Here is a 14,719-nt window from a genome sequence, read left to right as displayed (position 1 = left end):
AATGCAATTGAAATGAAAAAAGTATGATTAGTATATACACCCTTGTAGAATATGCATGCCTAAATCAGACTAACAGGTATTACATAGGAATAATAAATGCTTTTCATCCATTTTAGAAACAATCATTTCATAAGAAGTTGAGCAAATCTTACATATGTAAGCTTTCACATGGAAGGAATTCCTGTTATGTATGATAAGTATATTTTACATTAGTCCTTTGAAAGTTTAAGAAAGTAAATATGAAAAACATTATTCAATATTCAAAAAATTGGCATTAATCTAAGACATTGTGTCCTGAAATTGATGTTGAGAAGGCAAGGTAATGATAGTATTTTTCTCATTCCTCATGAAAATAGTTATTTAAGGAAATTATTAGTAAGTTTCTAGTAATTACATATATTTTGCAAATTCAGACAATAATGCCCAATTTAATGAATTAACATGAATAGACCAAAAAGTCAATTAAAAGAAAAACTATTTGTTCTTAATGTACTATGTTATTTCTCTTCAATTTTTTTGCCCTTTGTTTAATCTCATATTCTTACTGTATCTGATCTTATTACCTGGAATATTGTGTATACATTTATTTGTTTATTTGAAAGGAAAGGGAAGGAGGCAAACAAGATGATAGGGAGGGGGTGGGGGAAGAGTAATGGAGACAAAAACATGAGAAGGGGTGTATCAATGTGCGAGAAGTAATGCACCTACTACCTGATGAATGCAACTGCAACCACTCTATACATTATCCCGACAATAAAAGAATAAGATATTCAATAGTATATCACATATGATTTTTAAAGTTTGCAAATAAACTTTTGAGCAATGAACACATTTTTAACAGCAATAACAACTTTTATGTGAGTGACAATAGGACAGTAATTAACTCCACAAGAGAGGAAACTTAGGGATCACAATTGATTAAAAAATACATACAGACAAGGTCAAATAAAATTTAGTGGAAAATATATGCTAATTTTATATAAAGGCAACTGAAATTCTATTTAATTTTTATTTTTTTAATATTTTTATTGTAATTAATAAAAGGGTTACATGATATTTGCCAGATAGATGGTGCATTAATTCACATACATTGATACCCTTTCACATGTCTTGGTACCCATTACCTTCCCCCCCAATCCTCCATCTTGGTTTTCCCCCCTTCCCTGTCCAATTTCAAATAACCAAATACAAATATATCCAATATATCAGATAACAAAGTGAGATACTGTAACAATATGAGATAACCAAGGGACAGCAAAAGAGATGAGAGACAACATAGTACATTAAGGACAACAATCATTCATTATATGGCTTTTGTTTCAATATCCTGGAGGTCCTTTCAATTAGCTTCATACTATATGGCCTTATGTATCAAGATTTTGCTATATTGCAGATCTCTGCTAGTAGAGCCCAAGGTTTCTACTGATTATGACAAATGAGGGAAACCATTGAGCCTAAGTTCCTTTGAGTCTGGCTTACTTCATTTAATATGGTTTTTTTTGTCTTTCCATTTCCTAACAAATGGGGCGATGTCATTCTTTCTGACAGCAGCATAGAATTCCATTGTGTACAAATACCACATCTTGTTGATCCACTCATCAACTGAGGGACATCTAGGTTGGTTCCATATCTTTGCTATGGTGAATAGTGCTGCAATGAACATTGTTGTGCTAGTGGATTTAGTATGTCCTTGTTTCTGGATGGTTGGGTAAATGCCAAGTAGTGGAATTGCTGGGTCATAGGGGAGCTCTATGTTTAGCCTTCTGAGGCACTGCCACACTGCTTTCCATAGTGGTTGAACGCGTTTGCACTCCCACCAACAGTATAGTAGTGATCCCTGCTGGCCACATCCCCTCCAGCATCTGTTGTTAATAGTTTTCCTGATCCTGGCCATTCTAACTGGAGTGAGGTGGAATCTTACAGTTGTTTTGATTTGCATTTCTTTTATGACCAGAGATGTTGAGCATTTCTTCATGTGTCTATAGGCCATTTTTGTTTCTTCCTCAGAGAAGACTCTCTTTAAGTCTTTGGCCCATTTCTTAATGGGATGGTTGTTACTTTGGAGGTTAGTTTTGGAGTGATTCAATTTTTGAGTTGTTGATATATTTTAGATATGAGGCCTTTGTCCGTTGTTTAGTTGGTGAAGATTTTCTCCCACTCTGTAGGCTTCCTAATTAATTTACTAGCTATGTCCTTTGCCATACAGAAGCTCTGCAGTTTAATGCAGTCCCACTTATCCAGCCTTTCTCTGATTTGTTGTGATTCTTGGTCCTTATTAAGAAAGTTTCGACCTGTGCCAAGGAGGCCTAGTGTATCTCCTATTCTTTCCTGTAAAGTTTTCAGTGTGTCAGCTTTTACCTCCAGGTCTTTGATCCATTTGGAGTTAATTCTAGTGCAAGGTGACAAAGAAGGATCCAAGGTTAGTTTTCATTTGTTAGGAAATGGAAAGACTTAGAAAAAATCATATTAAGTGAAGTAAGCCAGACTCAAAGGAACTTAGGCTCAATGGTTTCCCTCGTTCGTCATAATCAGTAGAAACCTTGGACTCTACTAGCAGAGATCTGCAATAGAGCAAAATCTTGATACATAAGGCCATATAATGTGAAGCTAATTGAAAGGACCTCCAGGATATTGAAACAAAAGCCATATAATGAATGATTGTTGTCCTTAATGTACTATGTTGTCTCTCATCTCCTTTGCTGTCCCTTGGTTATCTCATATTGTTATAGTATCTCACTTTGTTATCTGATATATTGAATTTATTTGTATTTGGATATTTGAAATTTGATAGGGAAGGGGGGAAAACCAAGACAGGTGGGGGGTGTGGGGGGGGGGAGGGAAATGGGTACCAAGACATGTGAAAGGGTATCAATGTATGTGAATTAATGCACCATCTATCTGGCAAATATCATGTAACCCTTTTACTAATTACAATAAAAAATAAATAAATAAATAAATAAAAAATAAAATAAAAAAAAATTAACCCTCAAAAATCAACTGCCTTCCCTTACGCCAACAGTGAGAGTAACGAGTCAACAATCAGGAAAGCAACTCCTTTTGCAATAGCCTCTATTTACTCATTAAATCACAATTCTTTAAGTAAAACAGAGTGGTACTTGTTAATGTTAGTAGAAGTCCCTAAATTCTATCATCTATTTTCATCAAGTAGGGTAGGATTTTATTTTCTGTGGGGTATTTTTGATATACAAAGTATTTTGTGTATTCCAAATTTTAACTTCTATAAACAAAAAATGATCATAAATGAGTTCAAACAAAATTATCTTGTTTAATACAGTAGACACATTATTTGCCAATAATCAATACAAATTGTATGAATAAAATATGTAACTAATGGGTCTTTATAATCCAAACATATCTATAGTACAATTAACTTAGGAAGTAGAGACAGATAGATCAATGTTTCAAACCAGCCAGACAATTCAAAGTCTCAGAAATAAGCAGGGGCCAGTGGTTGATGCCTATAACCCTTGCTTTTTCAGGAGACTAAAATTGAGGTCCATAGTTTGAAGCAAGCTGGAGAGGAAAGTCCATGAGAGTCTTATCTCCAGTTAACTACCAGAGAACCTCAAGTAGTGCTGTGACTCAAAGCATTAGAATGCTAGCCTTGAACAAAGGAGCTCAGAGACAGAGCCTACCACCTGCCTTCAAGCCCTACAACTGATAAAAGAAGGGAAAAATAACCAAATACACATGTATAAAATATATCAGATAACCAGGTGAAATACTGTAACAATATGAGATAACTAAGGGACAGCAAAAGAGATGAGAGATAACATAGTACATTAAGGACAAAAATCACTCATTATATGGCTTTTTTTTCTATATCCTGGAAGTCCTTTCATTTAGCATCATTCTATATGGGCTTATGTATCTAGGTTTTGTTCTGAAGTAGGCTAGGGAAGGTAGGAAAACTAGATGAGGGACAGGGTTGGGGAGAGGGAAATTGGGACCAAGACATGAGAAAGGGTATCAATGTATGTGAAGTAATGTACCTTCTATCTGATGAATATAACATAACCCTTCTATTAATTACAATAAAAATGTATGAAAAAATATTTTAAAGAGTTACAGAAAAAAGAGAAAAAGAAAATTATCCATCCTAAGTGGATTAAATAAATGACATGCAATCAGAAAAAAAAGAAGGGAAAAAATTAAAAATCAGGATGTTCTCTATGGCCTACATGATTAGATTAGTATAATATTTCCTAGGTTATTCTTTATTGTAGCTTGTGTTTTGACTTTGTTTCATTCTTCTTTTGCATTTATATTCCTGTTATTTTAGTAATGAATCTCCACTCTTCATATTTCAAATGTGTAATAAGAACTATTAAATCTAGGCATAATGTCTTGTAGTAGATCAATGGAACTTCTCTATTTTGTAAACTTGATATTTTATCACTGTTTACTAGTAACTTCTCATTTCTTCCATTTCCTCATCTTTTGTAACTACTTCTCCAATATTTGATTTTTAAGTGTGTATATCTTTTGTACATTATAAAAGGTATATCTCACACTGTCTGTCTTCCTGGGCATGCTGGATCTAACATGGTCTTACATTTTCCATGAATGTAGTTGCATAATATCATTTATTAAGATTAAACAATAATTATTCCAGGACTTGTATATACCAATATTTTTATCTATTTATTCATGAGTATCTATTTTAATTTTTTTATTTCTAGACTGCTTAGAATTTTTATGCAACAAACATAAGAACATTAGTGTCTCCAAGAGATGCTAATACTGATACCTTTAAATGAAAATAGCAATCAGAGTTGCTGATTCCTAAAATAAATTCAAAATTTAACCAAACTTTCTCCCTGAGAATTAGCATATAACCTCCAGATATTTCATTAAGTATCAACAAATTGCTTACCACATCCCCAGGGATTTCTATGACTTCTTAAAATATATATAAATTGTTTTCAAACACCTAATATTAAGAAATACATGGCAGAATCCACAGAGAACTTGCAAAACAGGTAACAATGACTAGAAATAAAAATAAAAAATAAAGTCCTTTAGTGTCATACTGCCTGAGTAAGCTCTAGGACCTCTTCCTTTTTTTTCCCTTTAGAGCAATTTTTGAGTATTTTCTACTAAATTGAGATAGTTAACTTTTTAATCCTCTTGGAAATATTTCATTTCTTGATGATGCTTAAAATTTTAATTTTGCATGCATATTATTTTATCTGACATTGCAAAATGAGGGGTGATGAAGCATAAAAAGGACTTGAGTTGAAATGATCTGGTGTATGTTTTGTAATGTCTGGTGAGTATTTTGTTATACTGGTTCACTCTCTGTCCTTTCTCTGACCATTTTGCTATTCCCCACCCCTTCCCTAGATCAGATAAGATTTTATTTTAATTGACAGAAGTGGAAAGAAACATGATTCACCCTCTTATTTCCACATACTATCAAATAGTTAGATGTATAGAGGATAGTCATTCTTTTTGTGGGGCTCTCTCATTGGTCAAGTATAAGTACACCATTGAAATTCATTCCTGATCCTCCAGACAAGGAAACAGGAGCTTCTGCTTCACAATGAGATCATGAAAAGTTCTACCTCACAACTCAATCTATGAAATAATTTTTCAGTAGAATCTCTTTTTTAATCTAATACATAGTTTTAAAAATATGTGAAAATTGGAGCTTTGGAGGCTCAAGCTTTGACATTAGATACTCAGGAGTCTGAGATTTGAGGATTGATATTTGAAGCTAGCCCAGGCAAAAATGTCAATGAGAGACCTACCTCCAATCACCTAGAAAAAAGCCTGGAAATAGGTTGAGGGTTTGTATGTCATAGATACATATTAATCTATGTAATAAAATATTATGCCTATAAAGTCATAGATTTTTATGTCTTTGTAGTTGTGTTTATATTCTAAGTGCCAGTGATTGTATATAGAGATTCCCTTCTTGAATACTTATTTGTTAAATATGTCATTTGAAATATGATGGAAAATTCGATGTTAATAAATTCTTTAATAATAAAAAATAAATAAGTCATATTGAAGAAAAAGGCCTGGGAATAGAGCTCTTACTTAAATGGTAGGTTATCATCCTGCAGTAGAAAAGGCTAAGGGACAGACCTAAGTTCAAGCCCCAGTACCAGTTTGAATAATAATATTACAAAACATGTTTTAATAATATTAAAAATATTAATCTGCTAATAAATTACTGAGAATTGTGTAGTTAGAGTAAAGGTAATTTGTTTCTTTTCAACTGAACTATAAAACTGGTGAGGGGACCACGAGTTTGGCCTAGAGGTAGAGTGCTTGCCTAGCATGCACCACGACCCGGGTTCGATTCCTTGGTACCACACACATAGAAAAAGCTGGAAGTGGTGTTGTGGCTCAAGTGGTAGAACGCTATCCAAGAGAAAGCCTAAGGACAGTGCCCAGGCCCTGAGTTCAAGGCCCAGGACTGGCAAAAATAATGGTGGCACTAATTTCTCAGGATATTTTGCAACATTTCATTAATACAAACTCAAACCAATCCCAAAAGGCCTGTATTTAAAATGTTCTGATTGCATTTATTAAGGACATGTATCTCTAATGTTCTAATATGTTTTGCTATATTTGGTACAAGATAGATTTTCAAATGTGTAAGCAAGACATTATGTAGCAGTAGACAGATAATATTCTATGTAAATTAATTTACATGTTATCAGCTTGATAGACGATACTATAAAATTGCATGGTTTCATTCCTTGGCTTGTACTACAAGCCCAGAAACATGTTCATATATTTTTCTCTGTATTGTATTATTTCTAGTCTTTCATTTTAGGAGAGATATTGATCCCATATTTTCACATAACTATTTATCATCTCCAACATGCCATTCACCTAATTACAGGCTGCAATAATAAATTTCTGGGGTATTAGAAATACTTAGATATGTTTTATGTGTTTATCCTTCTATAGCCAGATGTGGTATCTCCTGTTTGGAAGAAGTTCTTTATGTCATATTGCCCAGAACATTTCAAGATACATTCAAGCACCCGTATGTGTATCATGTTCAATGTCTTTTGTTTAGTTTCTATGAGATTCTATACCACTGTAAAATGTTAATCAAAGTACAACACAAATATCATAAGGATTTCAAGCTTTATTGTATTCAGAATATAGAACACATTTAGCATGGTATAATTATTTTTATTTTGTCACTCTCTGTGATGTTATAAATGATAGTAAAAATGTATGCAAAATGTGAAATAAATGCCAGAGCATACTGTCTTTAGACTCTGGAACTCTTTTCCATATGGGAATTCTGGGAATCTCAGTGCACCAACCCATGCTAGCAGCTAGTCATTCTCTTAATTTATTCAGATTTCTTCACCATTCCTGGTTCTTCTGTCACAATAATTTGTGTTGGGTTTGTTCCAAAGTAGCTTGTAGTCATTAGAATGACAATAGACAGAAATGAGATAATACACATTTCAGTATATTTGTGCATATACATATGTCATTAATTCTGTAAATAATGGAAGATAAATCCAAGCATATCTTGCTCCTAATTAAGTTATGACATGAGGGAAAGGAGAAAAATATTGCAAAATTTTGCATGCACTTACCTATTTTCTTTTGAGGGGAAAGTCCTGGGGCTTGATCTCAGGGCCTGAGCACTGTCCTTGGGCTTTCTCAAAGCCAGAGCTCTATCACTTGAGCCACAGAACCACTTCCAGCTTTTTTAAAAAATGTATGTGGTACCCAGGAATCAAACACTTTACCACTAGGCCAAACTCCTGGCCCCAATACTTACCTATTTTTATGTATTCATCTCTTGAGCTCTGGCAACGAAGCCTGCAGAATAAGGCATATATGTAAATGCAAGCTGTTTCTGGTGTTATTGTTATTGTTTCCATTAGAATCTAAAGCTGTCAGCTTTGAGGAGAAAAAGGGGAGGAGCTCCAGATCTGAGCCACCCTGAACCTCAAGGAAACTTCAGGCCAGACTGACAGAGCCACATCCATAAGAGAAGAACCAGGGCAAGTTGTGCAGTTCAGCAGCACAACTCTTTGTCACAGTGTTCAAGATCATATAGTTCAGCTCTGGAAGTTTTAAATAAGACCCTGTGTACGATTTACTTGAGAGTCATTTCTGGATACATTTAAAACATTAAACCACATAACACACTTGATACAGCCAAACCACTCTGAAAGGATATTTTGTTCTGTAGGATTGATAGAATTTTAGAAAAATCAATGGTGCAAAGAAACATTTAATGTATTGACATTTTTCACACACTATCTCATCTCTATATTTATCAAGCTCTATATGTATGTATATCACCTGTAGTTTCATATGAGTAGCTCTATTATCAATCATGTGCATTGGTCTTCTATCATCCTAACTACATCTTTTTTTATAGATTATCTATCATCTTTGCTGCAAGTTTTTTTTCTAAAGAAAATTTTTGTGATTCCTTCTAATGATTATAATTTTGTTATGTAAGAAAATAGCCCTTGCATATTCTTGAATGCAATTTTTGTTTTTCTACTGGTTTTAAAACAAACAGAAAATTTAAAAATTTCTCTGCCTTTTAATATTAACGGTGTTTGAATATTTTCCATTTACATTTTATGTGTCTTTGTTTATAAATCTATTATTATGTGTCCACCAACTGTCTGTATGTCCATCAATCTATCTAGAAAAACGTATCAATCTCAGACAAGATTATTGTTGATATTGTTTGAGATGGATACAGTTCATAGCCAAATATTTACCAGTCTAATCTATTAGTACAATCTGCTACCAACATCATTCCACCACATCAGTCTATGAAATGTATCTTTAAAGCAATGAGTATTGATTTTATGGGTAAAATCAGCGTAGAACCACGTGCCTGATTCTATCTCTGTGCTTTTGTATCTCTGTCTTTCAAAATATCTTTTAATATTCCAAATTGTAGAAGTTAGAGTCCTTTATATTAACATTTTTATTTTAAAAAAACTATTGCCCAGGTGATAAAACTTTAAAGTTATTAACCACCCTGTCTAATATTGGTTTCTCTGATTATCGTGGATGGAGACACACAACCTCACAGTGGTGAGAGAATTCATTCTGATGGGCATCACGGATCGTCCTGAGCTGCAGGCTCCCCTGTTCACGCTCTTCCTCCTCATCTATGGGGTCTCTTTGGTGGGCAACTTCGGCATGGTCATTCTCACCACGGTGGATTCCAGGCTCCAGACCCCCATGTACTTTCTCCTCAGACACCTGGCTCTCACTGACCTTGGATATTCCACTGTTGTGGGACCCAAAATGTTGGCAAATTTTGTTGTGGATCAAAATAAAATATCCTATAACTTTTGTGCCGCACAACTGGCCTTCTTTCTTTTTTTTATTGGCAGTGAACTGTTTATTCTGTCTGCCATGTCCTATGACCGCTATGTGGCCATCTGTAACCCACTGCTCTACACTGCCATCATGTCACAGCGGGTGTGCTGGGCCCTGGTGGCCACCCCTTATCTCTACAACATGTTTGTGTCACTTCTCGTCACCGTAAAGATGTTCACTTTGTCCTTCTGTGGCTACAATGTCATCAATCATTTTTTCTGTGACTGCATCCCCCTGTTGCCGCTGCTCTGCTCAGATACCCGAGAAATTGAGTTAATCATCGTAGTGTTGGCAGCTTTTGACTTGATTTCCTCACTTCTACTTGTCCTGGTGTCCTACCTGCTCATCCTGTTAGCCATTCTCAGGATGAAATCAGCAGAAGGCAGGAGCAAGGCTTTCTCCACCTGCGGCTCCCACCTGACGGTAGTGACCGTCTTCTATGGAACATTGATATTTATATATGTGCAGCCTAAATCCAGTCATTCCAATGATATGGACAAACTGTCATCTCTGTTTTATACCCTGATCATTCCAATGTTGAATCCTCTTATCTACAGCCTGAGGAACAAAGATGTAAAATATGCCCTCCAAAGGATCTGGAAGAGAATAAGCAATGTCTTTTTTTAAAAGTTACACAGAGTCTGTATCCTTAATAGCTCTGATAGTGTTAGCAGTGTTATTCTTTTCTTAACATCACAATATATATGTATACTTGGATTTGGTGTAACTAAAATGAAAATTTCAAAATAGATTCTTCTTTTAAGACATCCTAACAAACAGGTCAAGTTAACCATGCTAGTCAAATTAGATTTCCAGAAATTAAAATTAATGGGTGGAGGGACAGTCCTGAGGCTTGAACTTAGTACCTGAGCCCTGTTCATGAGTTGTATTGCTCATATCTAGTATTGAGGTACCTTAGTATTGCAGTCCATCATTGCTCACAGACTTCCCTGCTGGGCTGTCTTCAGATGTGGGCCTCTGATTTCAGCCTCCTAAGGCTAAGATTACAGAACAGAGCCACTAGCACCAAAATGATTCAAAATAACTTATACCATATATTTCAGGGGTAGAAAAAAGTTTATAAATGCCTTACGCAATTAAGAATTAAGTGCATAGATTCACTGACTTTTATTCATTAAAATGCTTCATTAATCACAGAATTTAGCATACATTTATATTAAGAAAACAATCAAATGTAACTTCTTTTAACTTTTACTTTTTGGCAGTATTAGGGCTCACAGTCAGGAACTCATGCTAGAAACTCATTTGTATTACTCTTTCCCTTTTTGCCTTAGTGATTTTTGAATTCAAGTTTTTCTGAAATCAACCTGGGTTATTAGTGTTTGTAGCTTGGATGACAGATATGCATTACCAGACTTTATTGTTTGAAATGGAATCTCACTAATTTTTTTTTGACAGACAAGCAGCAGGCAAAAATTTGGCTGCTAAGTAACTGGGGACTATCAGGATGAAACAGAGCACCAGAAACAAAAGGGATTCTGATCTCTTTGTAATCAAATATGGCAATAAATATTTTCCAAACTTCTGTTGCAATAATGTTTCCGTGGTTAGCTTCCTGTCTCACTTGTCTCATTATTTTTCAACCTATCATCAGTATTTACACAACAATTATAAAATACAAGATCTAGCACAACGAAACACAAAGGCATTAACCTGGTGCAAAACACTAGATTGCTTATTGTGAGTCTGTGCATTAAGCCATGCCATTCAAGGTTTTTTAAAAAATGTAAAACAAGACAGATTTGTAATTTTTTTTTTGCCAGTCCTGGGCTTGAGCTCAGGGCCTGAGCACTGTCCTTGGATTTTTCTCAAGGCTAGTGCTCTACCACTTGAGCCTCAGAACCACTTCGGCTTTTTCTAAGTATGTGGTACCGAGGAATCGAACCCGGGTCTTCGTGCATGCGAGGCAAGCACTCTACCACTAGGCCAAACTCCCGGCCCCAGAGATTTGTACTTTTTATACATTCTACTTATTTAAAATTGATGACAAGACAAGTTTAAAAGTTACATTATTGTCCACTGCTGTAAAACATAGCATAAGCTGGGCTCTGGTATTTCATACCTATAATCCTAACTACACCCAGGAGGCTGAGAACTGAAGATCACCGTCCGAAACCAACCCAGGCAGGAAAACCTCTTATCTCCAAATAAGCACCCAAAACACTGGGAGTGGAACTGTGGCTCAAGTGGTAGAGCATCAGCGTTGAAAATAAAAAAGCTCAGGGACAGCATCCAGGCCCTGAGTTCAAACCCCAGAATCTACATACACACAGAAAAACTTGATTCAGTCAAGCAATTGTGGGAAATACTGAATGTTGTGATAACTACATTTAGAGGTAAATAAATCATAGACCCAGCAAATATTACAATAAAAGCAGGATATTTTGCTGAAGGTAATGAAAATTAGTAGTAAGTATAAAAATATTCCTCCACAGGGGAAATTAAAGATATACCTAACAGTAAACAAATATCTAGGGACACCACTGCTTGTTCACAGAAGCTTTGGGAATAACCAAGAAATTGCATTCATTCTCCTAGAAGCATGCTTCAGAAAGAGGAACTGTTCATAAATTCTAGTGATAGTAGTCAAGTTAGTAGCCCTAGAGGGAAACAAGGATTTCTTTCTCATGTAAGGTGAGTGGATACAATTGATATATATATATATATGTATGTATCACTTATCTGGTATATTTTCTTGGTCATTGAAATGATATGCACAATGTAAGTCCTCAAGGATAGACTTCTTATCCTATACCAAACATCTATCACCTTATATTCTAGAATGATAGTATTTAACACTAAATTCCATTCCTTCCTGGTTGTAAGGGACCATGTTTCCATTTGCTATTATTTCTGTACTCTACTGGGATTTGAGTTAGCTGAACATGTTTTGGAATTCTCTACCAAAACATTGTCTAAATCTTTTGTTGTTCTGCTGTGCAGTTTCGATGTTATGTGAGTACAAACGATTCTAATAGGGTTTCTGTAATATAATGTAATTTCCGGTCAAGGGATATACTTACTCTTATTTTCATATATTCTTATATATTTATTTGTAAGTATTTGAGGTTGCCTAGGACGGTGCAAGTCAGGATTTGGCGTGGAAAGTATGAAGGAGGGTGAATGTGGTCAAAATGTGTGAAAATAGAGTTGAGTTTGTTTTGAGAAGGAGAGAGGGCAATGAGGAAGTGTGACACAGGGCTGAAGGGAAAAAGGAAGAGGGGTGCAGGGATGAGTGTGATCAAGACACACTGACTACATCTATGAAGATGTCAGGATAACCCCTGTGTTTCTGCAAAGAACTGAAGCTAACTAAAATGAGGTGGGATGATGGAAGTGGTGACACTGATCAAAATATATTTTACTAATAAACTGACATGTCAAATTAGTGGTATGCAAGTGTACATAAATACATTAACTGAAATATTATGGATTTGAGGAAGATCTCAAATAGTCTAGTTCTTTAGAAAGCCAGGATGAAAGTACAGCAAAATGTAACACCAGGAAGCATGTACTTGAAAGGAGGTGGAGTGAGTTGATGGGAAAGGAGTAGATAAATGATGAGAGGAGGGGGGAAATGCACAGAAGAATCAACTATATTTACTACAAGATTCAGAAGAGTGAGGGAAGGGGTGGGTAGGGGAGGAATTGGTGAGAAGTTTGAAAGGAATGACACTGACAACTCTTTGCACAGCTACTTAAATGATAAATAAAATAACTCCATGTTAGGAAACTTTGATTTATCAAGATTTATTGCACTTGCACAGAATTCTTGGAGGCTAAACTATAATAGGTGTCACCTCCTGCAACCCAGCGGCTATTGCTGATTGGTCTCACAGGAACTTCCTTCCAGGTTGAGATGGAGAAGAGGAATCTCACAGTACTGAAGGAATTCATCCTAACGGGAGTCACAGACCGCCCTGACCTGCAGGCTCCGTTCTTTGTGCTGTTCCTCATCATCTATGTGATATCAGTGGTGGGCAACGTGGGCATGATCATCCTCACCAAGTTGGACTCCAGGCTACAGACTCCCATGTACTTCTTTCTCAGACACCTGGCTTTGATTGATTTTGGTTACTCAACAGCTGTGGGACCCAAAATGTTGGTAAATTTTGTAGCCGAGCAGAACACAATCCCTTACAACTGGTGTGCCATGCAACTAAGTCTCTTCATCTTTTTCATCATCAGTGAGCTCTTTGTTCTGTCTGCCATGGCCTATGATCGCTATGTGGCCATCTGTAGGCCTCTGCTCTACACAGTCATCATGTCCCAGAAAGTGTGCTGGACCCTGGTGGCCTTCCCTTACCTCTACAGTGCTTTCCTCTCTCTGATTACCACCATCAAAATTTTCATTTCCTCCTTTTGTGGCTCTAATGTCATCAGTCATTTCTATTGTGACAGTCTTCCCCTGCTGACTTTGATTTGCTCAAGTACAAGGGATGTAGAGCTGATAATATTGATATTTTCAGCATTCAATTTGGTGTCATCCCTGGCAATAGTCCTTGTGTCTTATATTCTCATCCTTGTGGCCATCCTTAAGATGAATTCTGCAGAAGGCAGGAATAAGGCCTTCTCTACCTGTGGGTCTCACTTGACCGTGGTAGTGGTATTATATGGGACTCTCTTCTTCATGTATATGCAGCCCCAATCCAGTCACTCTTTTGAGACTGATAAAATGGCTTCTGTGTTTTACACTCTGGTGATCCCCATGCTGAACCCCATTATCTACAGTTTGAGGAACCAAGAAGTCAAAGGTGCCTTGCACAGGATGTGGAAAAATCTTTGCAAACTTTCCATTTAATGTGCAATATGCAATGGTTATACAATAAATCACACAAAGGACAATGGCTTGTTACATATACTAAGCCTTAGAAAGCCCTGTGGGAAGGAAGTATTTTCTTGTTTTTCAAACTATAGAGATTTAACTACTGATTATCCTTTTGGAATTCACTTTGGCTTATTTTCAAGTTCACTGTAAATCCGTGAAGTGTGTGTCACTAATTATCACATTGCCAAATGTTCATGTTGTAATTGTAGGGGTACCTTCAAATGTACCCGTTAGATCTTTTATTGTCATTGTTGTTGTTTCATGCATCCATAGATTGTAAAGAATAATTTTGTGTCACACAAAATTTAAATTTCTGTGTATATCTCATTACATGGTGATATTTAGGAGCTATTTACTTAGTGCATTTTGTACTGCACAAATACTAAGCAAAGATTTTCATAAACAAATCAAAGTAAAATGGAAATGCCATGTGATCCTGCCATACCACCACTCCTCTAGTATATACGAAAAGAATCGAATGGGACAGACAGTAGTGGAACCTGCAGA

The 14,719-nt window shown here is 35.9% G+C and overlaps 2 protein-coding genes across 2 annotated transcripts; both read left to right on the top strand.

The window, feature by feature from the left end:
• The first annotated feature begins 9,045 nt into the window (after positions 1-9,045).
• LOC150052692 (olfactory receptor 8K3-like) lies at positions 9,046-9,990 on the top strand. Its single transcript, XM_090348781.1, has one exon. It carries the CDS (start codon positions 9,049-9,051, stop codon positions 9,988-9,990), a length of 942 nt encoding a protein of 313 aa, XP_090204907.1. The 5' UTR covers positions 9,046-9,048.
• Positions 9,991-13,234: 3,244 nt separating this feature from the next.
• On the top strand, positions 13,235-14,185 carry LOC150052691 (olfactory receptor 8K3-like). Its single transcript, XM_090348779.1, has one exon. It carries the CDS (start codon positions 13,244-13,246, stop codon positions 14,183-14,185), a length of 942 nt encoding a protein of 313 aa, XP_090204905.1. The 5' UTR covers positions 13,235-13,243.
• Positions 14,186-14,719: the final 534 nt, after the last annotated feature.

The sequence above is a fragment of the Megascapheus bottae genome, chromosome 16 (genome assembly GCF_031878675.1).
Source record: "Megascapheus bottae isolate mThoBot1 chromosome 16, mThoBot2.hap1, whole genome shotgun sequence".
Lineage (NCBI taxonomy): Eukaryota > Metazoa > Chordata > Mammalia > Rodentia > Geomyidae > Megascapheus > Megascapheus bottae.
This window is presented reverse-complemented; position numbering and strand designations above follow the sequence as displayed.